The 25826-nt window shown below is 50.0% G+C and overlaps 2 protein-coding genes across 3 annotated transcripts in view; both read left to right on the top strand.

The window, feature by feature from the left end:
• The first annotated feature begins 1444 nt into the window (after window positions 1–1444).
• CFP (complement factor properdin) lies at window positions 1445–7046 on the top strand. The gene is made up of 9 exons (XM_002762826.6): window positions 1445–1542; window positions 1637–1787; window positions 3049–3224; window positions 3677–3847; window positions 3986–4177; window positions 4369–4542; window positions 4781–4969; window positions 5129–5240; window positions 6825–7046. Exons 1-9 carry the CDS (start codon window positions 1467–1469, stop codon window positions 6985–6987), a joined length of 1404 nt encoding a protein of 467 aa, XP_002762872.1. The 5' UTR covers window positions 1445–1466; the 3' UTR covers window positions 6988–7046.
• A 4588-nt stretch (window positions 7047–11634) lies between these two features.
• SYN1 (synapsin I) overlaps window positions 11635–25826 on the top strand; it is a 45714-nt gene continuing 31522 nt past the window's right edge. For both annotated transcript variants that reach the window (XM_035289371.3, XM_003735723.6), the window contains exons 1-3: window positions 11635–12140; window positions 23964–24021; window positions 24126–24217. In XM_035289371.3, coding sequence (XP_035145262.1) covers window positions 11764–12140; window positions 23964–24021; window positions 24126–24217 — 527 coding nt within the window. In that variant the 5' untranslated portion in view covers window positions 11635–11763. The remainder of the gene's footprint in view (window positions 12141–23963; window positions 24022–24125; window positions 24218–25826) is intronic.

Here is a 25826-nt window from a genome sequence, read left to right as displayed (position 1 = left end):
TGAGCTATGATCAGCACTGCACTCCAGCCCAGGTGACAGCAAGACTCTGTCTTTAAAAAAAAAAAAAGGTTTGAAATCTACTGGGCTAGAGAGAAACAGGGATACCAGACAATGGTCTGGGGAAGGCCTGTGTGAGGAGGGCCAATGTTTATTGTCCATCTCCTTGAAGGCCGGGATTTCTGTCTGTCCCATTCTCTGCTCTAATGCTGAGAACCGCATCTGGCATCCAGTAAGTACTCAATAAATGTTGAATAAATTTATCAAGCACAGAGCACCTAGTATATGCCAGGCACTGTTCTAAGGACCTTCCAAAAGCCTAACTCCTGGCTGGGTACAGCGGCTTGTAACTGTAGTCCTAGCACTTTGGGAGGCCAAGGCAAGTGGATAACCTGAGGTCAGGAGTTCGAGATCAGCCTGCCCAACATGGGGAAACCCTGTCTCCACTAAAACTACAAAAATTAGCTGGCATGGTGGTGCACGCCTGTAATCCCAGCTACTCAGGAAGCTGAGGCGGGAGAATCGCTTGAATCCAGGAGGTTGAGGTTGCAGTGAGCCTAGATCGCACCATTGCACTCCACTCCGGGCCACAGAGCAAGACTCCATCTCGAAAAAACAAACAGAAGCTTAACTACCAGTCTCTGCAACACACCCTACCTATGTTGTAGATGCTGTCTGTGGGCACATTTTACAGAGGGGAAGCAGGCTCCAGGAGTGGGGTGTTATCTGCCCAAGGGTTCTTTGATGGAACATGGCCCAGCTTGTTCCCTCCTAACCACCCCAGGCCCTGGTATTGTCCCCAGATGGGCCCATGGAGCAATGGACAGCCCTCATTCCCTACTGAATCCCTCTCTAGGCTCCTGCCACTTCCCTTTCTCACTTCCCTTGTGCTGACCTCCCCCACCACAAGCTGACCGCAGGGAACCTTTCAGGAAAGGAGGGCCAAGGTTAAGGCAGGGTGGAAGATGGAGCAACTGCCTCGATGCCCCCTCCACCCCACAAGCAGAGACACACTGAGCATGGCACACTCACTTCATCCTGGTTCAACCACAAGGTTGACCCCGTTATTATGGTAGATGATACATTTTTCACATAGGGAAATTGAGGCTCAGGGTTGTTAAGTGACTCATCCAAGGTCACACAGCTAGAAAGTTGCTGCAAACTCTTATGCTCCGTTTCCCCTCGGTGACAGTTTGTCCTAGGAGCTTCGATTGAACACTGAGAGGTTGCTGGGTGGAGCGTGAGGTGCTGGGGATACAGTGACAAACAAAACAGGGCTGAGAGTAATACAGGAAATGGGGAGGGGAGAGTAGAGGAGGAGGCAGAGGGGACAGGGTGGGGTCAAAACAGGGTGCCTTCCCAGTTCCTCCTGCCTGCAGGTTCCTCTTTCCCTGCTGACACCAGGAGCAGGTCAACCCAGATAAAGCGGGACCTCCTCTCTGGTAGGGGTACAGGGGGCCATACTCAACATGATCACAGGGGGAGCACAGGCCCCTCGCTTGCTGCTGCCGCCACTGCTTCTCCTGCTCACCCTGCAGGCCACAGGTGAGGGGGTGAGGGCCCAGCTGGTGCCAGGGATGTCCAGGCCCACTACATCCCTGACCGAGCCCCACCTACTTATCCCCTGGCCCTATTACAGGCTCAGACCCCGTGTTCTGCTTCAGCCAGTATGAAGAATCCTCCGGCAAGTGCAAGGGCCTCCTGGGGGGTGGTGTCAGCCTGAAAGACTGCTGTCTCAACACTGCCTATGCCTACCAGGAACGTAGCAGTGGACTCTGTCAGCCTTGCAGGTTAGGGGGAGCCTGGAGTGGGGGTGGGGGAGCAGGAAGAAGGACTGTCTGTGGGGATCACCCAAAACTGGGCACTTGCTTTCTCTGGGACTTCCAAGGGTGGCCCTGAGGCCCTACTTGTGACCCTAGCTCAGGGTTTCTCAATCTTGTTACTATTGACATTTGGGGCTGGAAATTCTTGGCTCGGGGAGGGGATTGCGCACCTGCATATTGTGGGATGTTTTGTAATATCCCTAGCCTTCCACTAGATGCCAGTAGCAATTCCCTCCACCAGTTGTGACAACCAAACATGTCAGTGGATGTTGCCAAATGTCCCCTAGGGGTCAAAATCACCCCTGATTGAGAACCGCTGACATAGTCCACACATATTGAGAGCCTTCTGCACACTGGAAGCATTGCAAGTGGGGTGAAGCTAGGATATTTCTAAAGGTAACTCCAGGCTCCTAATTTTGATGACAGCTCGTGTTTATTGAGTGCTTACTGTATATGGACACACTGTGGGGGTGACAGAGTTTGAGGAATTCTGAGGGCAGCTCTAGGCCCCTCATTATGATGATACTTCACATTCATTGAGCAGTTTCTGTATACCAGCTGCATGATGGGGTTGGGGGATGAGCCTGAGGATTTCTGAGGGTAGCGTTTCCTGATCATGATTTCCAGCTTGCATGGATTGAGCCCTTACTGTATGCCAGACCTGTTTTCTACTTGCTTACTATATATCCCAGATACACTGTGGGGATGGGGAAATTGGGGATTTTTGAGGGCAGCTCTGGGCCCCAAGTCATGTCAACAGTTCACATCTATTTGGCATGAACAGCATACCCAGGGCTACGCAGTGGGTTGGGAATAGATCTGTAATATTTCTGAGGAGGCCTCTCATGTCATAGGGAAGATGATTCAGTTTTATTAAGCACTTTCTATTTACCTGCTACCGTGTAGTGTGGTGACCTGGTGGGTTTCTGAGAGCAGCCCTTGGTTCCTAGTCCTTACCTTTGTTTACTGTGGGCCTGGTGTTAGCCTTGCCAGCCTTTCAACGGTAACTCCAGATGCCTGACTGTGAAGGTAAATGACATTATTAAGCGCTTATGGTATGTCCACTGCTTCCCATTTAGTATCCCAGTATCCCTAAGAGGTAGAGATGTATTGATCTATCCCACACGCACTTCCCCAGCAACTCCTCAAGCCTGCCCACAGTCTGGAGTCCCACATGCCATCCTTGTCAGCTCCTGCCAGGATGGGATGTGTGTGCTCTTCTCCACAGGTCCCCACGATGGTCCCTGTGGTCCACATGGGCCCCCTGCTCAGTGACGTGCTCTGAGGGCTCCCAGCTGCGGCACCGGCGCTGTGTGGGCTGGAACGGGCAGTGCTCTGAGAAGGTGGCACTTGGGACCCTGGAGTGGCAGCTCCAGGCCTGTGAGGACCAGCAGTGCTGTCCTGGTGAGGAAGATGAGCAAGCACTCCCTGTCACACAGCACTGGTGGGAACGATCAGTACAGAGGTCCTTAGAGCGGGCCTGTCCTCAGTGTTTGTGAGGACCTAAGGAGGAGAGTGGCAGGAGGTGAGGTCAGAGAGATGAGGAGGGCCCGTTGCCTGGGGTCCACGGAGAGGACATCAGCTTTTTGTCTGAGTAATTTGGACTGTGGGCAGGGGAGAAACATGATCTGACTCGGATTGGGAGGAGAACAGACACATGCACGGTGAAGGTGAGAGGGGAAGCGGAGGGACCCATGTGAAGGCTGCTGCTGCAGGTCCGGGGAGTAGGGATAGTGGGCCCAGTGCGGTGGCAGAGGATATAAGGACAGGATTAGCTGATGTGGGACACTAGAGGAAGCAAAGAGCCCTGGATGATACCCCACCTCCATCCCATCACCCTCTCTTATCTCCCACAGAGATGGGCGGCTGGTCTGAATGGGGGCCCTGGGGGCCTTGCTCTGTCACCTGCTCCAAAGGCACCCGGACCCGCAGGCGAGCCTGTGATCACCCTGCCCCCAAGTGTGGGGGCCACTGCCCAGGAGAGGCACTACAGTCAGAGGCCTGTGACACCAGGCAGATCTGCCCCAGTGAGTGAGGGAAGCCACAGGAGGCTGATGGGTGCACCCAGCATGGGTCTGCGGGGTTACAGCAGGGAACTGCCAGGGTGAAAGGACCTTAGCACGCATGACTACACCTGCATCCCCCCTCCTCCCACCCCACCACAGCACATGGGGCCTGGGCCTCCTGGGGCCCCTGGGGCCCCTGCTCAGGCTCCTGCCATGGTGGAACCAACAAACCTATGGAGAAGCGAAACCGCACGTGTTCTGCACCTGAGCCCTCCAAGGAGCCTCCTGGGAAGCCCTGCCCGGGGCTGGCCTACGAGCAGCAGAGGTGCACTGGCCTGCCACCCTGTCCAGGTATGCCAGGATGAGGCCGCTGATGTTGCTGGCAGGGCTCTCGATTGAGGGCATAGATGCTGTGCCATTTCTAGATTTCGTAGACCATGAGCCCATGCAGCCCTTTATTTGGGGACAGCCTGCTTCAAGGATCTAGGGGCTAAGAGGAAGGATTGAGGAGGCCTTTCTTATTCCCTTTCCTCCTCCAACAGTGGCTGGGGGCTGGGGGCCGTGGGGCGCTGTGAGCCCCTGCCCTGTGACCTGTGGCCTGGGCCAGACCATGGAACGACGGACATGCAATCAACCTGTGCCCCAGCATGGAGGCCCCTTCTGTGCTGGTGATGCCACCCGGACCCACATCTGCAACACAGCCGTGCCCTGCCCTGGTCAGCATCTCAGGATGCACGATTTGCATGCCTAAGCCCCCCTGCCCTTCTCTGCTGCTTAGGCCTTGCTCCCCTCTCTGATCCCTCCTTTCCTGGCCCTGATGTCTTGGGTCCACCCCTGATCCCCCATTCATACATCTGATTCCCTCTACTCCCTTCTGCCACCCTCATTCCTTCCTCTGAACCCCCTTGCTGATTCCCTGCTTTGGTCCAATTCCCTGTTGCCCTGTCTTTGAAGTGGATGGAGAGTGGGACTCATGGGGGGAGTGGAGCACCTGCATGCGCCGGAACCTGAAGTCCAACTGTGAAGAAATCCCGGGCCAGCAGTCACGCTGGAGGACCTGCAAGGGCCGCAAGTTTGATGGACAACGATGTGCCGGGCAACCGCAGGAAATCCGTCACTGTTACAACATCCAGTACTGCCGCTGTGAGTGCCCCACAGACCGTGCTCTGAGGGTAGGGCGGCCCATGCAGGACAAGGGGTTTCCAACTCTTCCACTGTGGACCTTATGTCCCTGCAGCCTCCCTCTCACCTTCTCACCGAGACCTCCATTTCTGACTCTGTGACCTCTACCCTTCATTGCAGTGAAAGGATCATGGTCGGAGTGGAGTACCTGGGGGTTGTGCATGCCCCCCTGTGGACTTAATCCCACCCGCACCCGCCAGCGCCTCTGCACAGCCTTGCTCCCCAAGTACTCGTGAGTGAGAGGGCAAAATATGCCTGGGAGGGGGTCATGAGATTAAAGGCGGGTGAGTGCTTCCCCAGGAAACCAGGGCTTCCATTGCTGGATCTAAGGTATTTGCCTTGCCGAGTGCCACCTCCCAGCTGCAGGAAGTGGGGAGAAACTAAAGATGAGAAAGAAGCTCTTGGGGGAGAATTCATAGCCTCTGTGCCCCTCAGTCACTCATTCAGTCACTCAGCCACTCTCCCATTCACTTAGTCCTTCGTGTGTCATTCACTCCGACTTTCAGTTACCCATGCTTTGAGCTGCCATCACTCAGGCTTCCATTCACTGCCTGACTCCCACAGTCACTCACACCTCCATCCACTTTGTCGGCATCTCACTGCCTCAAGGCACTCCAAGGCCTTTTCAGCAACAGTTGCAGACACACACAGCCCAGATCCTGTGGCTCCTCCAAGGGACCCAGCTAAGAAGGGCCCTGACAGGAGGTATACAAAGAGCAGCTGGTGCATGCAACAGGGGCTGCCACCTCAACCTAGGTCCAGGAAGTGGATTGGGGCTCCCAGGGCAGATAGGGGTCAGGAAAGGCATTCCTGGCATCAAGACTGAACAGAGTCCTGGAGCTAGGTGATCAGCCACTGTGTTTCCAGGTGCCAGAGGGGCCCAGGTGTTAGAGAGGGTTAAAATGCTCATTGTTTTCTTCCTTACACATACATCAAGCTACTGGATTAAGTGGACCATCTCCAGCTCGTGGAAGGGCTGCCATCTGGGAAGGGATCTCCTGGCTGGGGGATTTAGAGTAGAGCCTGTAGATGAATTAGAGGTGTTGAATGGAGGCACAAAGGACTTCAGTGAGTGAGAGACTGAGTGGAGGAAGAAGCAATTGAGAGAACTGGGATGGGAGTGAATGGAAGGCTTGTCTAGTGGGAGAAATAACCCAGGCAAAGACCTTTCTGGACATGGACTGAGCTTGGATAAAGAGGAGAGGAGAGAGAGAGATTGGCTTGGGGCAGGGATTTGGGCCCAACAATAAGGCCTTGAATGTCAGGACAGGCATTGGGTTTTTTTCCTGGAGGCAGTGGAAAGAGACATTAAGGGTATATGGAGGTAAGAGAAAGTAGCTTGTGCCAATATTCTCAGCATTTATTGAGCACTTGCTGCATGTCAGGCACTGCTCTGAGTACTTTACCTGAATTAACTAATTTGTTCTCACTCAGCCCCATGAGGTGGTTATTAATATTACTATTCATACCATTCTCATTTTGAAGATGAGGGAAACTGAGGCACAGGGAAGCTAAATAAATTGTCCAATCTCCCATAGCTAAAAAGTAGTGTTGGGAGGCCAAGTACAGTGGCTCATGCCTATAATCCCAGCAACATTCTGGGAAGCTGAGACAGGAGCATCACTTGAGCCCAGGAGATCGAGGCTGCAGTGAGCTATGATTGTGCCACTGCACTCCAGCCTGGGCAACAGAGTGAGACCCTGTCTCAAAAAAAAAAGTAGTGTTGGGCACATAGCAGGCACTCAATAAGGGTTGAATGCATTCTTGCCTTCCCTGGGCTTCTCTTTTCCGTTCCTCCCCTCCCCTAATGCCTCAGGCCCACCGTTTCCCAAGTCGAAGGTCAGGGTGAGAAGAACGTGACCTTCTGGGGGAGACCGCTGCCAGAGTGTGAGGAGCTACAGGGGAAGAAGCTGATGGTGGAGGAGAAACGGCCATGTCTACACGTGCCTGCTTGCAAAGACCCTGAGGAAGAGAAATAACATTTCTCGCCTCCACTCTGACCCCCCAACCTTCCATACCTCAATAAACCAGCCTCTTCGAGTTCGTCTACGATTCCTTAAAGGAGGAAAAACAACCTATCCCCTTCCCCAAAAGTAGGGTGATAGCATCTCACAGGGCAAAGGGCACAGCACTGGCCAAGACGTAATAGCCTGTTGTGGAAAACAGCATTTTCCACTGTGGTCGCAGGTTGGCAGGAGTGAAAGCAAGTGTGCAACCCCAGCCTCACCCCACCGCTGCCATAATCCCAAAGACTGGGCCCTGCGCAGCCCCTTATTCGCAGCCCCTTATTCCCCCTGGGTCGCCTGGCACGTTCCTCTGCAGAGCTCCGCGTTACGGGTTTCCTGATTGGCTACTCGCCCTGGCAGGCACTTCTTGATTGGCCGGCGTGCTTGTTCGTTGTCTCCCTGCCTCCTGGACCTCCCTAGGTTCCCACCGAGTCCCCGTCAGTGGAGGATGAGAACGGCAGAGGCGTGGCCAAAGCTGGCACCCTGCCGCCCGAGCACCTGCACCCACCCACTCCCGACAGCTCCAATGCCACAATTACCAGCGACAAATAGCTCCGCGAGGCGGGGGGCGGGCCGAGGAAGTGCCCTTGTTGCGCTCTGAGCTGAGGCAGGGGCAAAGAAGCTAGAGTCAGTATCTGCCTGGAAGAGCCCCCCAAGACAAATCCAGACACTTTCTCTGGTATTTGTTCATTCATTCAACACCTATTAGCGCCTGCTGTATACTAAAGCTAAGTCTGGGTATCTAGGGTGGAAGAGGGATGGTAGAAACAGGACATCTAAGCGAGAGAACGGACTCAGGAAGTATTCCTTTCATGTGAACATCTATTCAACAGTTAATGCTTACTGTATATTAACAATAGTGCTGGGCATGAGGAGGTATAGAGGAGAAGAGGAATCAGAGCGTTACATGCCTCCGCAGTAAAGGGAACAAAGCCAGACACCAGTGCTCTTAGCATTTGCTCATTCATTTACTACCTATTGAATGCCGGGCCCCTTGTGAGGAGACACACCATAAGAATCATAAGAATCACGGTAATAGCTACTACTTAGAAAGTACTTACTGTGCTCCCAATAGTGTCTTAAGGCTTTCCATAGCATGAACTCATTTCATCCACAGCAAACCGATTTAGGAAAGGTAGTAGACTGGACATTTTTGAAGCATCATTGATTGTGGTGAGGTCTTAAAGGTCAAGAGTGGAGTTCAGGACTTTGTGCTGTGGTTGAAGGGGACCCCTCTGTGTGGGAAGGTTTGGGTGGGAGGTTTGTTACATGCACACCCAGAGTGTATCAGTACACTTATTTGACTTCTCTGGGTCATTTTCCCCTTATTCAAATGGACCAGTCGATGAGTTGAAGTAAAGATGAAGTTGATGAGTACTTACTTGGTCATCTTGGGAAGACTGAGCCAAAGTGAGAGGTTCTGGTTGCTACTATGGGGTATGAGAGAGATATACCTTTACAAGAAAGTGGGAGTTCATGTGTGTGTGAGAGAGAGAGAGAGAGAAAGAGATGCAGACCTTTGGGGCTGTGCAAGAATTAAGGATTTATTGAATGTATGTGGCATGTGTGTGAGGTTACAACTGTCTGTATGCCATAACAATACAGGAGTCATACATGTGTGCACATACATATTAAGGTGCCATGGATATGTATATGTGAGTTATAAACATGAGTACAATACTGAATGTGAACATATGTCAGCGGTGTGTGTTTGAGAGTCATTGCTCACCAATGTACAGCAAAATCATTCTTGGGGCCCCTTTTGTATACCCATTCCTGCTGAAGAAGGTGGAGACAGTTTAGGGGAGCCTTACCTTTGCCTTAGGAAATTGAGGCACTCCTGGGGGAATCCTCATTTCTCTACAAAACAATCTACAAAAAAGTAATTTCTGGAAATTGAGCCACCTTGGAAAATAAAATGGTGCTGGGGCCACGAGTACTAGGAACCTAGGAATGGTGACCCTAGGAAGAGGCACAGCCTGTAGACAGATTCCTGGGGAACCTGAATTCAGACCTAAAGGATCCAGAAAGATCTGTAGACCTGCAGCTGTTCCTGTCCCCAAAGAGGGCGCCATACCCTGCACAGTTTGTTTGCTTCAGTTACTGGGCAAAAAACCAGGGACAACATACTTCAAGACGTTGGAAAATATCTGATTTGTGGAGAGATCCCCATCTGGGGAACACTGGGATTTGGAAAGCCATAGAAGGTATTCTGGAGGGAGGAGGAAAGAGTGGCCAAATCAAAGGCCTGGAGGTGGGACTGAAGCTGGCTGGGTTGGAGGAGAGAGTAGAGGATAGTTTGGGAAATGTTAGACTTGGGTACTGTGGAAGCCTAGGGGAGGAGGGGATGGAATCTGAGACCCGGGGGTGAGGGGTTCCTGGAGACAGTGGCCAAAGGCAGCCCTCGAGAGAGGTAAGGAGAGAGCATTCCTGGCAGAAGTACCCCTCTCCTTAGAGGTGGATTAGAGATGTACCCTTTTTGTGTGTGTGTGTGACAGAGTCTCACTCTGTCACCCAGACTGGAGTGCACTGGCGCGATCTCAGCTCACTGCAACCTCTGCCTCCTGGGTTCAAGTGATTCTCCTGACTCAGCCTCCTGAGTAGCTGGGAGGGACTCCAGTCGCGTGCCACCACACCCGATTCATCTTTTTTTTTTTTGTATTTTTAGGAGAGATGGAGTTTCACCATGTTAGCCAGAATGGTCTTGATCTCCTGACCTCGTGATTCGCCTGCGTCGGCCTCCCAAAGTGCTGGGATTATAGGCGTGAACCACCACACTCGGCTGAGATGTACTCTTTTTACAGATAAGGAAACAAAATCTCGGAAGGATTATGTCACTTTTCCAAGGGTATGGTGGAGGCCCGACTTGAACTCAGGTACTGTGTCTCCAGACCCCACACTATTACTGCCTTGTTTAAACCAGCCAATGATTTAATGAACAAAGGATGAACAAATGAATAAGTGGATGATTCACCTGAAAATTCTGCAGACAAAAGAGACTCCATATCTACTTACTTCTTGCCTATCTTCTGCCACCTCTCTTGGTCCACCATCACTGCTCACTATGGTCAAGGTCCTATCCAATCTGGCCCCTGCTACCACAACCCCCTTCAGCTTGTTCCAGCCACATTGGCACTGGATGTTTCCTTTTCCTGGCACATTCTTAAAGGACAAAAATGTATAAATCATAAATTGAAGATGACTCTTTGAAAATTAATTGGAGTTCTTGTATTCCCTCATTTGTAAAATAGAAATTATATTATCCACCACATAGGATTGTTGTGAGGGTTGGATGAAATGATGCATATAAACAGCTTAGTTAAGAGTTGGGTATAATCAGTGAACAAATGATTATGAATTAGTGCTTTTATTGTAGTCAGAATCATAAAGATCTGACAGGTTTCCACATCCCACCTCTGCTTGGACTACCTCATTTGCTCATATGCAAACATTATTTGGTACCTACTGTGTGTGCAGCATGGGATGGCCCTGCCTCTGTGGAAAGTTCTTGGGTGCAAGGGGAGACAGCATGGTCACTGATGACATCAGGTGGTTATCACGAGTTTTGGCTGTGTCCAGAGCAAAGGGATGGTGGCATATATACCAAGTGCGTTCTGGTGTGGGGGTGGACATGCACCAGGGCTAGGGCTGCAGAGAATGTCTGTGTTGCAGATCTAGGTTTCTCCATGATCATTGGTGGGAATGTGTTTTGTCTGTGAGTGCATGCTCATATGAGTTTCCCTGGGTCTCTGTGTATCAGTGTGTTGTCTCTGTGCGTGTGTGTGTGTGTGTATGGGTGTATGTATGCATGTATGCAGCATGTCTATGTGTGTTACACTGGATTTGTATGTCTGTATGTATACCTAGATTGGCGTGTGTTCTCTTACTGTACATGCCCCTGTATTTTTCCTCACTTTTGTGTGTGTTTATATGTGTCATTTATTGTGTGCCTCCAGGCCCCCCTTGCCACCTTGAGCAAGGGTGTGTACACCACCCAAGTGTCCGCCTCCGCTTGTCTGATGCTGTCTACGACGCCCCCACTCTCTGCCTAGCTGAGCCTGTGTGGACGTGGGAGACTGATTTCCCCGCGGGCACGGCGTGTAACCTCACCCCCCTCTGTGAGGGGGTTATTTCTCTACTTTCGTGTCTCTTGAGTGTGCTTCTACTGTCCCCTCCCCAAAACAGTGCCTTCTGCAGTGAATATCAACACTACAAACAGTATCTGCGGCGAGTCCTGTGTATGAGTGCGAATGGGTGTTAGGACCAGGATGAGGCTGGGTAGGAGTGCCTACCTGACTACCCCGACCCTCTGTATAAACACCCAACCCCCATTCCCCAAATTGCGCATCCCCTATCAGAGAGGGGGAGGAGAACAGGATGCGGCGAGGCGCGTGCGCACTGTCAGCTTCAGCACCGCGGACAGCGCCTTCGCCACCACCGCCTCAGCACTGAAGGCGCGCTGACGTCACTCGCCGATTCCCCCGCAAACTCCCCTTCCCGGCCACCTTGGTCGCGTCCGTGCCGCCGCCGGCCCAGCCGGACCGCACCACGCGAGGCGCGAGATAGGGGGGCACGGGCGCGACCATCCGCGCTGCGGCGCCGGCGACTCAGCGCTGCCTCAGTCTGCGGTGGGCAGCGGAGGAGTCGTGTCGTGCCTGAGAGCACAGCTGTGCTCCTGGACACCGCGCAGTCCGTCCCCGCGGCTCCTGGTCAGACCACCCCTAAGACCCCCTGTCCCAAGCCGCAGCCATGAACTACCTGCGGCGCCGCCTGTCGGACAGCAACTTTATGGCCAATCTGCCGAATGGGTACATGACAGACCTGCAGCGTCCGCAGCCGCCCCCGCCGCCGCCCGGTGCCCACAGCCCCGGAGCCACGCCCGGTTCCGGGACCGCCGCTGCCGAGAGGTCCTCCGGGGTCGCCCCCGCGGCCTCCCCGGCTGCCCCTAGCCCCGGGTCCTCGGGGGGCGGTGGCTTCTTCTCGTCGCTGTCCAACGCGGTCAAGCAGACCACGGCAGCAGCGGCTGCCACCTTCAGCGAGCAGGTGGGCGGCGGCTCTGGGGGCGCAGGCCGCGGGGGCGCCGCCTCCAGGGTGCTGCTGGTCATCGATGAGCCGCACACCGACTGGTAAGCCACTGTCGCGGAGGTCTCCCGTGGGCCTGGTCCCCAGATCGTTCCTCTGCGAAGGAGCAATTATTGAACGCCACTTGTGTGCCTGGCACCTGGCCCTCTCATCTAAACCTTTTTCTTTTAAATTGTTAAGCTGAACGCTTCCTCTGTACCCCACCCTTGTTGCCCCCCCTTCTTCATCCCCCAAACCTTCTTGATGGATCCAGGGAGCAGTTATCGGGCACCTGCTGTGTACCTGTTCCTTACTCCCCCTCCCCCAAAAGTCTTTGGCTCTTTGGCTTCAGTATATCCTATGAGCCTTCAAAAAACGAAGGTGTCCTGGCTACCCTCCCCAACCCTTGCCCATAGGCCTTGTCCTCTAATGGATCTTGTGAGCACTTATCTAGTACCTGCTGTATGCCTCAACCAGGAGCCCTTTCCCAAGGCCTTTGATTTTAGTAAGTTTTGTGAGCATTTTTCGAGAGCTTAATACTGTCCTGTTCTCTTCAACCCTTGCCCTAAGGCCTTCTCTAATGGGTCTTGTGAGCACGTGTTCAGCCTATGCTATGCTATGCCATGTATCACACCCCAGCCCCGTCCTTAAAGCCCTTTTAAACTATTTAGTAAACATTGAGTGCCTGCTGTGTATCCCACCCCAGCTTCTCTCCAAAAGCGTTGTCTTTCGTGGATCCTGTGAGCTTTGATTGGATGCCTTCTGTATGCCCCAACTTCAAGCCCTCTCTCTGAGGGCCTTTTTCTCCAAAGGATCTAGGAAGCATTTATTAAGTGCCTGATATATGCCCATCCCCAAACCCCTTCTCAAACAAATCATTTTCCTCCAGTGAGTTCCATGAACATTTTTGAGCCTTCTGTGTGTGACTCATCTTCAGACTGTCTCCTCAAATACCTTCTCCTACAATAGATCTAGAAAACATTTATTGAGCGCCTCTTGTATCCCCCATTCTCAAGCTACTTCTTCAATGACCTTTCCTTTGGTGGATCCATCTAGCATTTATCAACTGCCTGCAGCGTCAGCCTTCCCTAAAAGTTCTGTCCTCCAATCTATTCAGCAAGCATGTATTGAGTGGTGCCTGCTGTATACCCCATCCCTAAACCTTTTCCCCAATACCCTTTCCCCCAGTGGCTTCAGTCTGCATGCATTGAGCACTTTCTGCATGACCCAACCTTAGACCTCTCCATAAGAGCCTGTGCCTCTAGTTAATACAGTGCTCATATATCTGGCACTTACTGTGTGTACCATTCCAGTCACTCTTTCCAAATACCCTTTCTTTTCATCACTCCTTGGAGTATTTAATGAAGCACCTACTGTGTACCTAATTCTGTGTCTTCTCCACAAAAGCCTTTTCTCCTGTGGATGAAGAATCAAGCTCCCATAGATCAAGTTTCTGCATTCCCATTTCCCCTCCCCAGAGGGCTTTTCCTTCAAGGATGCAGTGAGCATTTATCAGGTGATTATATGTCCATCCCCAGCCCCTCTCCCCAAAGGCCTTTTCTTTTAATGGATCCACTGAGCGTTTATTCCTTGTCTGCCATGTGCTCCATTCTAATCATCCTCCCCCAAAGGCCTTTTCCTCCAATGGCTCCCCTGAGCATTTATGGAGTGCCTTCTGTGTGTTCTGTATATTCACACCTCCTCCCCAGAATTGTTTTCTTATGGTAGATCCAGTGAGCATGTATGCAGGACCTGTTGTTTGTAGGGGGTACATTCCTCTTCCTTACCCCTAGGAGAGCCTGCTCCAATCACAAGGCCTCTCCCAAGGTCCTTTCCTGTGATAAATCCAGAGCTGAGTTTATAATGATCACCCCTTTCCCACTCCCTTCAGTACCCCCAGGATTCCCTCTACCAACTTTAATTCCATGCCCCCAAAGGGCATTTAGTCTATTTAAGTCAGTAAACACTTACTGAGCACTTACTCTATGAGTCACTTTCAACTTCCTCCTTCCAAGTCTCTGGAAATCACTGCCCCTGCCTCAGGAGCTCTCTCTCCAGGGGTCTACTTCAGCCTAAATGTACTGAGTACCAGCTGTTTACTGGTTAGATTCTCTCTTCCCACAGGAGCCTTTACCCAGTAGCTTTTCTCTTTATGCAGAGCAATTTATTCATTCTACAGATATTTATTGCATGCTTTCCATGAAAGTGTGGGAGGCATTTATTATTTATTATGCACCATTATACATACACTAGGAATAACCTTTCTTCAGCTTCCTCCTTTTTTTTTCTAAATGCAGGTGTGCTTGAAATCCTCAACTGTCAGCTGGCTTTGCTATACCTTTTTCTCCATGCAACCCCACAATCATTTAATGAGCACTTATCGTATGCTACTAAGAACCCTGCGTTCAACAGCTCTTCTCCCCTTCTGGTAGTCCTAATTCCCCCTTCAACAATCTCCATCCTGCCTTTTACACAACACAATTCTTAAAGCTCATGATGTGTACTGTTTTCCATTTATTCTGGCTAAGCCTCTTCCTCCACTTAGTGACCATCTCCCGGGCTACCTTTTTCTCCCCGAATTAGTCCAGAAAACACTTATTAATCTCTTACTGTATTATTTTCGAACAACCATATTCTCATCCCTGCAGCAGGCTTCTCTGCTTTTTTCTCTTTCAATCTAAAGCATTTATGGAGCACGTGCTGTAATTCCTTCACCAATGTCCACTCACCAACGTGTTATCTTCGTGGCTAAGTTTGCTCCATTGAAATCAGCAAACATCAATTAGGCCCCTGCTGGATATAGGTAACCACCTTCCTTTAGACTTCCTGTCTCCACTCCAGCCCTCCACGCAGGTCCTTTGCTGCTGCGTCCTTCATTCCATCCAGCATTTATCATCCGACAAGGGAATGCTGACAAGTCCCTTCCTTCATTCCATCCAGCATTTATCATCTGACAAGGGAATGCTGACAAGTCCCTTCCCCTTTCCATAATCACAACTCCAGTGCTTTCCATTTTTTCTTTGTCCAGAAATCATTTAGTGAGCACCTACTGAATTCAGTGAAAGATCCATCCCTTCCCCTTCTGCATCTCAGAAGCCTCCTTTTATCCCAGCATCCCCTCCAGTCTTTTCTTCCAGGCAATCTAGCAAATATTTATTTAGTGTTTACTTTACGTGGGATGAGGTGGATGAAGGGAGAGAGCCTATGTATGTACGCCAGGCTCAGTGTGGGGAACAGAGACCTGTTTCACCAACTTGCAGACACTTGGAACCACTCAAGCTTCAGGGATTTCAGTCCTGAATAAAGGAGGAGTTGTGCAAACTCTGAGATGGAATGTACACCCAAATACAGTCTGACGCCTTTTCCACCAATCCTCACCACTTTCATTCTTTCCTGGGTCTCAATTCCTCTGTGGTTTAAAGTTGAAAACTCTAAGTTGAGATTCATCTCCCCATTTTGTGGATAATTTCATCCTATGTTTTTCAAACTATGGGTCACCTATTGGCTTATGACCAGCATTTCACTTTGTTCATAGAGAATAAAAGAGCATATTGTACATAGTAAGTGGAGTTGTTTAGCAAAACTGTTGCTCCATTAAGAGCTACAGTCTATAATGTATATTATATTATATATGACATACGCTATAATACATGTGTTATATAATGGCTTTACAGCGCATAATACATCTATATGTATATATTCTTCTTCATGAAATGAAATAAAATAGCATAGGAAAATCAGACTTCATTACACATAGTACAAGTAATTATTTAATGAAACTTTAATTCCAATTATGTATGTATATTTATATATATTCTAAATACATATACACATAATATGTAATGTATAACATTTTATATGTTACATAATATATAAGACATTCTATATTCTCATATTTGCTGTACAACATATGTGTCTTATATAATATATTACATATATAGGATGGTTTATTATGTAAATACATATGTAGTAGGTTATATAAGCTTTATTTCTTACTGTGGCTTCTTTTCTCAGATAGACTTCCCTGGAAGCAGACCCTGAGACTCTGAGATTTGCGTGCAGATTTACTGGGGAGAGCTCTTGGGAATAACACCTGTAGGGGAGGTTGTGAGGGAAGCAGGATTGTGCAGAGGGAAAAGTTGAACTGTGATGCAACCACAACAGAGGCCTCAGCCAATCCTCTGGGAACCTCTGGCACTGGAATGGCCCTTCAGAGTTGTCCCAGTTGAAACAGGGTGGCCAGGCTTTGTATTCCTACATCAGTCATTGGCTGTAGGCTGACCCCTGGGAGGAAGCATAATCTTGGGTGAGGCAAATCCCTGCTGCAGAGGCCAACACCCAGTGAGGGACATGTGTGAGCCGTCAGCAGCAGATATTCCAGAGCTGGGGGATAGATGCAAAGGCCTGAAGCAAGGAGGTAAGGATCTGGGGGAAGCACATAGTCCACACATTGCGCTGGTCCGATCTACCTCCTTCTTATAGTAAGTTCACCCCATTGGGGAATGGCATTTCTAGAATTCTAATCGGTCTTGTTTTCTCAGGGACACTTGAAAAAGCACAGTAGTGAGATGAACCATAGTCTCTGTTGCTGCAGTTGATTTCAACGTCATAAATGATATTCATCTTCTCCTTCTATTACACATTCTAGATTTCCCCCACCCTCAGCTAGCGTCTCTGTTGGTCTGGGTGGCTCACCCCTTCCTGCAGAGATCCCTGAGCCTTTAGTCTCCTTGCCCTTCTCAGGCTGTAGCTGCTGTACAAACAGCCACATTGCCCACTTACTATCATAGTTGAGCAACGGTACCAGCAGATGTTCAAGCGGACACCTGGGTACCACACACACTCCTCCCTGCCTCCACTGTATACAGCAGCTCTACCTCCTCCTGAGGAGCAAGGTCGGCCATGTCCCCTGCCAAGACAATGACTCCTCTTTACGTCCCTTGGCATGAGAAACCCAAAGTGCCCCAAGGGCCATCATAGCTTACAATTTAATGGGATTCTTGCTGTGTTGCCTGGTAGCAGTGTTCCCCCTTGAAGAACCAGGACCTCTAACCTTGCAGAGCCCTGAGGGAACAGGAAGCACAATTTCAAAAGTGGATCACTGGGATTGCTGGTAAGCTGGGCCACTTCTCCCTAATTTCTGTGTCCCCACACCCATGTATTCTACCTTTTAGGAACACAGCATCTACACTGGCCATTGATTTAGGGTTGACACTGTGTTTTGGAGGATGGTGCCCATGGTCTCACCTCCAGGCTGGGGTCTTAGCTGTGGCTGCACCAAATTGTTCCACCATTCCGTCAGGAGCAGCTCCTGGGTGGCATGGCGTGTAATGCCATCAGTTACTTTCATGGTCATGGGCCCATTGCACCTCCTTTGCTTTGAATTCCTTTCCTTTGCTATAAAGTGTGTCCTTTGGTTTGACGCTGTGTTATGTGGGGTCTCGTGCTGGTGGATCAAACGTTACATAAGCCCTCAGACAGTGAGCTGGCTGAGGTAAGAAAAGGCAAACTCAAATATGGAATATTCCAGTCAAAATCGATTACTGCTCTTTGCAGGATGGAAGGGGCCCCATGTAATTAGCTTGCCACAGAGTGGTTGGTTGGCCTTCTGGAGGGGTGGCGGCATGTCAGGGATTCAATGTTAGTCTCTGTTGCTGGAAGGTTGGACATTCAGCAGTAACACTGCTGCCCCCACACATAGCTTCTCTCTCTGCTGCTATTGCCACTTATTCATGTGCCCATCTGCTAGCACTGGGGTGGCTGACTACAGCCTGGCTGACATCATCAAGCTGACTCATACTGTCTACCTGGTTGCCTAGTACCACTTCCATGGTGCCTGGCAGATGCTGTCTGGTGGGTGTTAACACATGATCCAAAGATCCTCACTCCTCACATTTTTTTTTGAGATGGAGTCTCACTCTGTTGCCCAGGCTGGTGCAGTGGCACGATCTTGGCTCACTGCAGCCTCCACCTCCCGGGTTGAAGCAATTCTCCTGCCTCAGCTTCCCAAATAGCTGGGATTACAGGTGTGTGCCACCACACCTGGCTAATTTTTGTATTTTGAGCAGAGACAGGGTTTCACCATGTTGGCCAGGCTGGTCTCAAACTCCTGACATCGGATGATCCTCCCACCTTGGCCCCTCAAAGTGCTGGGATTACAGGTGTGAGCCACCGTGCCCGGTCTCACTCCTCACTTCCTGCCCACTCCTAGGTGTCCACCCACATTTCTGTATCCCAGACCTCTTTGTCTGGATCTTCCCATCTTTTTCCTTCCAGGCCCCTGACCAACCAGCCAAACCATTCACCACTGCCCATGAGTGGATGTATGTATCCTAATCTGGAGGCCCTTCTTTTCTACACAGAGGAGATGACCAGGTGCACAGCCTGAAGTTCTGCCCACTGGGAGCTCTGCCACTGTCTTTCAAGGCCATTCCAGTTGGGTAATAGTGCAGCCACTACCCATTTTTGGCTTCCACCCACATATCAAGACAACCCATTTGTGAACCAAGCTTAGACCTTTTCCTCCTTCATCAGATGGTTGTAAGGAGCCCCCTTAGTGACAGACAGGCACTAGCACAACAGTGGTGGAAGACACGGGGATCAAGGTTACTTACCTGCTCTTGCATCTTGCTTAGGGTCCTGCTTGGGCTCAATCCTGGCTGCTGGGCACACCTGACTTTTTTACTTGGTGGATCTAGCAGTACCCAGCTCATAATGGAAACTTCTGGATGCACTATCATTTGGTGCCCCATGGTCAAGCATTCTGTCTCTGTCAGGGCCCAGCACCTCTGTAGGATGTCTTTCTCAAAAGGCATAAAATTCTTTGCTGCAGATGGCATGGCCTTGCTCCAGAGCCCCAACGGCCTCCCACTCAGGCTTTTCATAAGCCACTCACTGCATGTTTCCACACTGTTGACACCTCCAGTATCATAGGATCTGCCGGATCATCTGGCCTAAGTGGCAGGACTACTTGTATCACAGCCTGGACCTGCTGCAGAGCGCTTTTCTGCTCTGGCCCTCATGCAAAGCTGGTAGCTGGTAGTTGGTAGCTTTGCATGTCACCTGGAATATGTGTCAGAGCAGTATTTGTGCAAGGGGGATATGCTACCTCCAGAACGGGAAGAGGCCTCTAGGTATTGTGCTTTCCTCTTCATGGTGGAAAGTGCATGATTCAATGTTTTGCCCTATTCTTTGGAAGGGCTGTTCTGGTTTACTGCCCTGGACCACTGGATTCCTAAAAATTTTACTAATGCAGCAGGCCCTTGAGTCTCTGTAGGGTTTATTCCCCACCCTCTGGAATGGATGTGTCTTATCAGAGTGATATGCTGACCCTCTCTTGCTCATCTTGCACAATCAATATGATGTAATCGATGTGGTGGTCCAGTGTGCTATTTCCTGGGTTATCCAACTGGCCTAGGTTTCTTTGGACTGTGTTATGACACCAGGTGAGAGAGAGAGCATAGCCCTATGGCAAGACCACCCACGAATATTATCATCAGTCTCATGTGAGTGTGAACTGTTTCTAATCCTCTTTTCTAATGAGAATAGAAAAGAATACATTAGCCAAGTCAGTGGCCACCTGCTGTACCTGAGGTCTTATTAATCTGCTCTGGTAATGACAGCATGTCCGGTACAGCAGGTACAACCAAGAGTACTACTTGGTTGTATTTGCAGTAGGCTGCAAGCATTCTTCAGGACCCATCCGACCTCTCCAGTGGCCAGACTGCTCAATTCGATGGAGCTAAGATGGAACTAACACCTCTGCTCCTTTAGAACTTTCAATGTGGCATTGATTTCCATCATCACCCATAGAATACACACGATATTGTTTGTGATTTACTGTTCAGGCCATGGGGGTGTATGCCATTTCAGAAGCTTCTAATTTGGACTTCCCTACTGAAATAGCTCTTACCTCACAGGCCAAGGAGCCCGTGCTGACAACTGCAAAGTATGCCATTGCAGTTATACATTTGTGAACTGAGGAAGTGACCATTGGGTGGGTCTCTGGAGCCACCAGACCCACTGTAAGCAGGACCTGGGCCAGGGCTCATTTATCACCTTACCACTACTGTGCTTCTCAGAGTGACTGGTACCACCTTCACTAGCATATTTCTTATTGATTTCATAAGTTGTGTATCCTCTAGACTTTCCCACAGAACATAATCAGCAGGTGGGTTTTCCAGATTTCAGTAGTGTATCTACTCCAATATGTCTGCTTCTTTGAGCCCTTTGATCCTTCCCTGTGCAATCTGCCATGGAAGCTCTGCCTCACTTAGTGTGAGCCGTTGTTTACTCCAGGTTTCCAAATATCAGTGTGTTAGTAACATTTCCTAGAGTCCTCGCCAGGGTTTGAAGTTCCGTATCCTGGGAGTGCGCGCCAACTTCCTGTTCTACCTCCTTCATCCATTGTCCTCAAGATCCATTCCCAGGCATCCCTTCCCAGCTCCTGCCAGTACATACTAGCCAGATTCTAGCTTCTTCTACAGATCATTTCTCTCCTTCCTTTGCAAGCCTAGAACCTGTCCAGCCAGCCAGGTTTCACTAGGATTTGACTCTAATTTTTGGTCTGGTTTCCAGGAGGGAAGGTGGGGATAGATTCTGAGAGTGGCAGGTATTGTCTTACAAGGCACCTGCTTCATCTGAAGCCTCTGTATTATCTTCAGGCAGAAGGTATATATTCTAACTCGGGGGAGTGGTCTACTTCAGCAGGCTCAGTGGATGCAGGTGAGTGTGTAAGCCCAAGGTGTTTAACTGCATCCGCCCAGATATCCCCATCTTAGAGTCCTATTCCCGTCCTGTTAGGGCCCTGAGCATGGCCTAGGAGATGTGCTGGGCCTGAGAAGTCAACTTTTTCTGAAGCTCCACCACCATGGAGAATTAAATTCTGAGCCTGGCCCTCCCCTCTGTCTGCCCTCTGACGCAGGAAATGAGGATTTGCTTAAATGCAGTCACGGAGGTCCTCTGGCTTTCACATTTTGCCTTGAATTCACCCTGAGCATGTCAGATCTTTCTTCAGCTACTCAATGGCACTTAGAGAATAGTCACCCAAGTCTGGTTACCATTTCCCTGACATCACTCAAGTTCCAGGGATATTTCACCAGCCAGTATATTCCCTTCCACCAGAATCCTGTTACAGCCCACCATCAGGAAAAGTCACCACTGCTCCAAAACTCTGGGGGCCTGCACTGTATTCTCCCACCTGAGAGAATAAGTGCCACACAGTATCTTTTCCTACTACTGACACCTCCAGTGTCATAGAAGCTGCTGGATCATATGGCCCAGGTCACATCCTGCTTGCACCACAGCCCAGACCTGCTGCAAAGCACTTTGCATTGCTACAGCATGTCGGAGGCTATCCGTGCCCCACCTCCCACCACTGATGGGTCCTCACTGCCATCTGGTGGCTGGGTAACCCAGCTCCAGAATTGCATTAGACCATCCTTGTAGTTTGACTTCCATGGCCCACTGTTTTACGTTTTGAGATGGAGATTTGCATGTGGGAGGCTTGTGGGGTGTGCCATTGGGATCAACACCTGTGAGGAGGGGTGGGTTGAGCAGAGGGAGAGGCTGGCTCAAGATGTGGTTGCCTCAGGGGCCTCCATTGATCTTATGGGGAGCCCTGGGGCTGGGATGGTCCTTCAGAGTCAACCAGGATTGAGGCAAGGAGGCTGGCCTTTCTTTCCTCTCATAGACCAGACCATGGGGATGGACCAGACCATGGGGATGCCCTCACGAAGTAGGTATAACCTTGGCCAAGGCAGTGTTCTGTGGCAAGACAATTTCCAGTGGGGACACAGCCATGAGCTGTCAGAAGCTCCCATTCAAGGTACATTGTCTCTGAAAAGGAGGCCTGAGCAGACCACCACAGCATCCAACTACACTTATGGTCAGAAAAGTTTTAGAAACAGTGATGTACCCCGTCATCCCCACTCATCACTTTATAGATGAAAAATGTGCAGGGTTGAGAGAGATTCTCTCCCGGCTCTTCAGAGGGGATGGTGTCAGTGATGGGGTGTGTGTGTGTGTGTGTGTGTGTGTGTGTGTATGTGCGCGTGTCAGAGAGCGCGAGGAAAAAGAAATAGCTGTACTTGGGTCTGTTGCATATGTCAGTCAAGTCACCAGGGTGACAAGTAATCAGGTCTTGAACCTTGATTGTGTGCCTGTCAGTGACCAATAGCCCTGAAAATGTCTCTCCCCTTCATCTGCCTTCCTTGAGAAATCTGACTGGGGATGAGCTTCCATCCCTGGAGCAGCTTGTTGGCTAGAAATCCTGAGACTGGGGGAGGAGGCCACCGGAAACCAGGCCCAGCTGGGGATGGGCCCAGGGACAATGACATAGCAGTTCGTGATGTGCCTGCTGCTGCTCCCACTCCCCCTCCCTCCTGTTGCTCCCTCTCCTCCTCAGCTGCATTCCTCCCTGCCCCCATCATTGCCAGCTACACTGGCTTCTCTAGAGCTACCCAGCCCGCACCACTCAATCCACTCCTCCTTGTCGGATGCAGCTGCCCACCCATGGCCATTGTGTTTCTCACAGCACACAAGCACACATGGTGAATGTGCTCCTCCTTGCAAAAGGGCTGAGAGTGGAGAGAGGCTGCAGGCCACACAGCCAGACACAGGCACTGAGCTATACACAGGCACTACAAATACACAAACACAGGCATGCCTCAGAGATATGTAGTTTCTCTCTCTCTCTCTCTCTCTCTCTCTCTCTCTCTCTCTCTCTCTCTCTCTCTGTCTGTCTCTCTCTCTCGCCCTAGATCTTGCTCTGTTGCCCAAGCTGGAGTGCAGTGGTGCAATCACGGCTCACTGCAGCCTCAACCTCCTTGGCTCAAGCCACTCTCTTGCCTCAGCCTCCCCAGTAGCTGGGACTACAGGTGTGCACCACTATGTCTGGCTAGTTTTTTGTTTTTTGTTTTGAAATGGAGTCTCGCTCTTGTTGCCCAGGCTGGAGTGCAATGGTGCGATTTCTGCTCACTGCAACCTCTGCCTCCTGGGTTCAAGCAATTCTTCTGCCTCAGCCTCCCAATTAGCTGGGATTACAGGTGTGCACCACTACGCCCGGCCAATTTTGTATTTTTAATAGAGATAGGGTTTCACCATGTCAGTCAGGCTGGTCTCGAACTCCTGACCTCAGGTGATCCACCCGTCTCGGCCTCCCAAAGTGCTGGGATTACAGGTGTGAGCCACTGGCACCAGCCATTTTTTTGTTTTTGTTTTCCTTTTTTTTTTTCCTATAGAGATGGGGGTCTCTCTATGTTGTCCAGGGTGGTCTCCAACTCTTGGCCTAAAGCAGTCCTCCCACCTCCAGCCTCCCAAAGTGCTAGGATTACAGGCGTGAGCCACTGTACCTGGCCAGATATGACTTTTCTAAGGTTCTTTGTCGTTTGCCGACCTCCATGCAATTTCAAAGTATGTTCTAATTTACATAGTACTGCTAATTTTGTGAAGCTCTTAAAAAATATTTACAATGGCAATGTGATGAGCAGACTATATTTTAGCAAATGCCTGCTCCCTGCAGTTTAAGGCCACATTTTATAGCTTGCAGTGTGCTTTAAAATTTTTGCACCTCTGTGAGGATGACAACAGACTTTATTGTTCACAAAGCACCCTTGATTTTTTCAAAATATTTCAATAATTATAAGGCACTTTATGTTTTTTTATTGTACTTTAGGTTCTGGGGTACATGTGCAGATCATGCAGGATTGTTGCATAGGTACATATGTGGCAAGGTGGTTTGCTGCCTCCATCCCCCGTCACCTGTATCCGGCATTTCTCCACATGGTTTCTTTAATAGCATTGAAGGGGCAAAAGGGTCAGGGGCCTGTGCTTTGTCTTCCCTTCTGAGAATTGATCATTGACAGATGTGTTCTGCTTTTCCTCTCCAGGGCAAAATACTTCAAAGGGAAAAAGATCCATGGAGAAATTGACATTAAAGTAGAACAGGTAAGTTGGGGCAGTTGGACCCGGGGGTCAGTTGTCCATACTGCAAACTGAGTGATCATTTTTGTGTGAGGTAGGTGAATCACCAATTTTTGTCTCCTTCCCAGGCCGAATTCTCTGATCTCAACCTTGTGGCCCATGCCAATGGTGGATTCTCTGTGGACATGGAAGTTCTTCGAAACGGGGTGAAGGTCGTGCGGTGAGTATAAAAAGGGTATTTACAAGTGAGGGATAAGAACTCTCCCACTTAGAGCTGGGGAGAGTTCCAACCTCCCCACCCATCCTTCTGTGGGCAAGAATTTAGGCATGGAATGGGAAGACAACTTTTCTTCTGAAAAAGAGCCAGGGACCCCAGCATGCCACAAGCCAGACTTTTCAATTATTTTTTGAAACAGGGTCTTGCTCTGTCTCCCAAGCTGGTGCGCACTGGTGCAATCATGGCTTAAGTAGCCACAGCCTTCCAGTCTCAAGTGATCTTCCCACCTCAGCCTCCCAAGTAGCTGCGATTACAGGTGTGCACCACTATGCCTGGCCAATTTTGTATTTTTAATAGAGATAGGGTTTCACCATGTCAGTCAGGCTGGTCTCGAACTCATGACCTCAGGTGATCCACCCGTCTCAGCCTCCCAAAGTGCTGGGATTACAGGTGTGAGCCACTGGCACCAGCCATTTCTTTGGTTTTGTTTTCCATTTTTTTTCTATAGCAATGGGGATCTCTCTAATGTTGCCCAAGTTCGTCTCAAACAATCCACCTGCCTTGGCCTCTCAAAGTACTGGGATTACAGGTGTGAGCTGCCACACCTAGCCTTCAATTATTAATTAAATAACATTTGATAGACATCTGCTGCATGCCAGGTGCTGCTCCCAGCACTTTATATTTAAGAAATATTTATTGTGCACCTACTGTGTGCCAGGAGCTATTCTACATGCCGAAAGACCAAAAAAAAAAAAAAAAAAAAAAAGTGGCCGAGTGCGGTGGCTCATGCCTATAATCCCAGCACTTTGGGAGGCCAAGGCTGGTGGATCACCTGAGGTCAGGAGTTTGAGACCAGGCTGACCAACATGGAGGGACCCCATCTCTACTAAAAATACAAAATTCAAAATTAGCTGAGTATGGTGGTGCATGCCTTTAATCCCAGCTGTTCGGGAGGCTGAGGCAGGAGAATCTCTTGAACCTAGGAGGCAGAGGTTGCAGTGAGCTGAGATCATGCCGTTGCACTCCAGCTTGGGCAACAAGAGCGAAACTTCATCTCAAAAAAAAAAAAAAGGAACCCTGGCCTTATGAACCTTACATTCTACCATGAGTTACACACAATACACAAATAAATAAATCAGAAAACATAAAAGTGCTAAGAAAAAAATATAGCAGTGGCCAGACATGGTAACTCACACCTGTAATCCCAGCACTTTGGGAAGCCAAGGTGGGTGGATCGCTTGAGTCCAGGAGTTCAAGCCCAGCCTGGCCAACATGGTGAAACCCTGTCTCTACTAAAAATACAAAAATTAGCTGGGCATAGTAGCATGCACTGTAGTCCCAGCTACTTGGGATGCTAAGGCAGGGAAATCACTTGAACCCAAGAGATGGAGGTTGCAGTGAGCTATGATCGCTCCAGCCTAGATGACAGAGCAACACTGTCTCAAAAAAGAAAAGAAAAGAAAAGGAAAAAAATATATATATATATATACACATATATATATAGCACTAAAGCAGATGATGTAGCAATCGTTGGATGATGGTGGGGTCTGCAGTTGGGATCAGGTGGCCTGGTTGCAGGAGAGACATTTCAGGAAAGACCTGAAGGAGGCGA

This window comes from Callithrix jacchus, chromosome X (genome assembly GCF_049354715.1).
Source record: "Callithrix jacchus isolate 240 chromosome X, calJac240_pri, whole genome shotgun sequence".
NCBI lineage: Eukaryota > Metazoa > Chordata > Mammalia > Primates > Cebidae > Callithrix > Callithrix jacchus.
The sequence above is the reverse complement of the archived record's forward strand: the minus strand, read 5'-3'. Positions and strand labels throughout refer to the sequence as shown.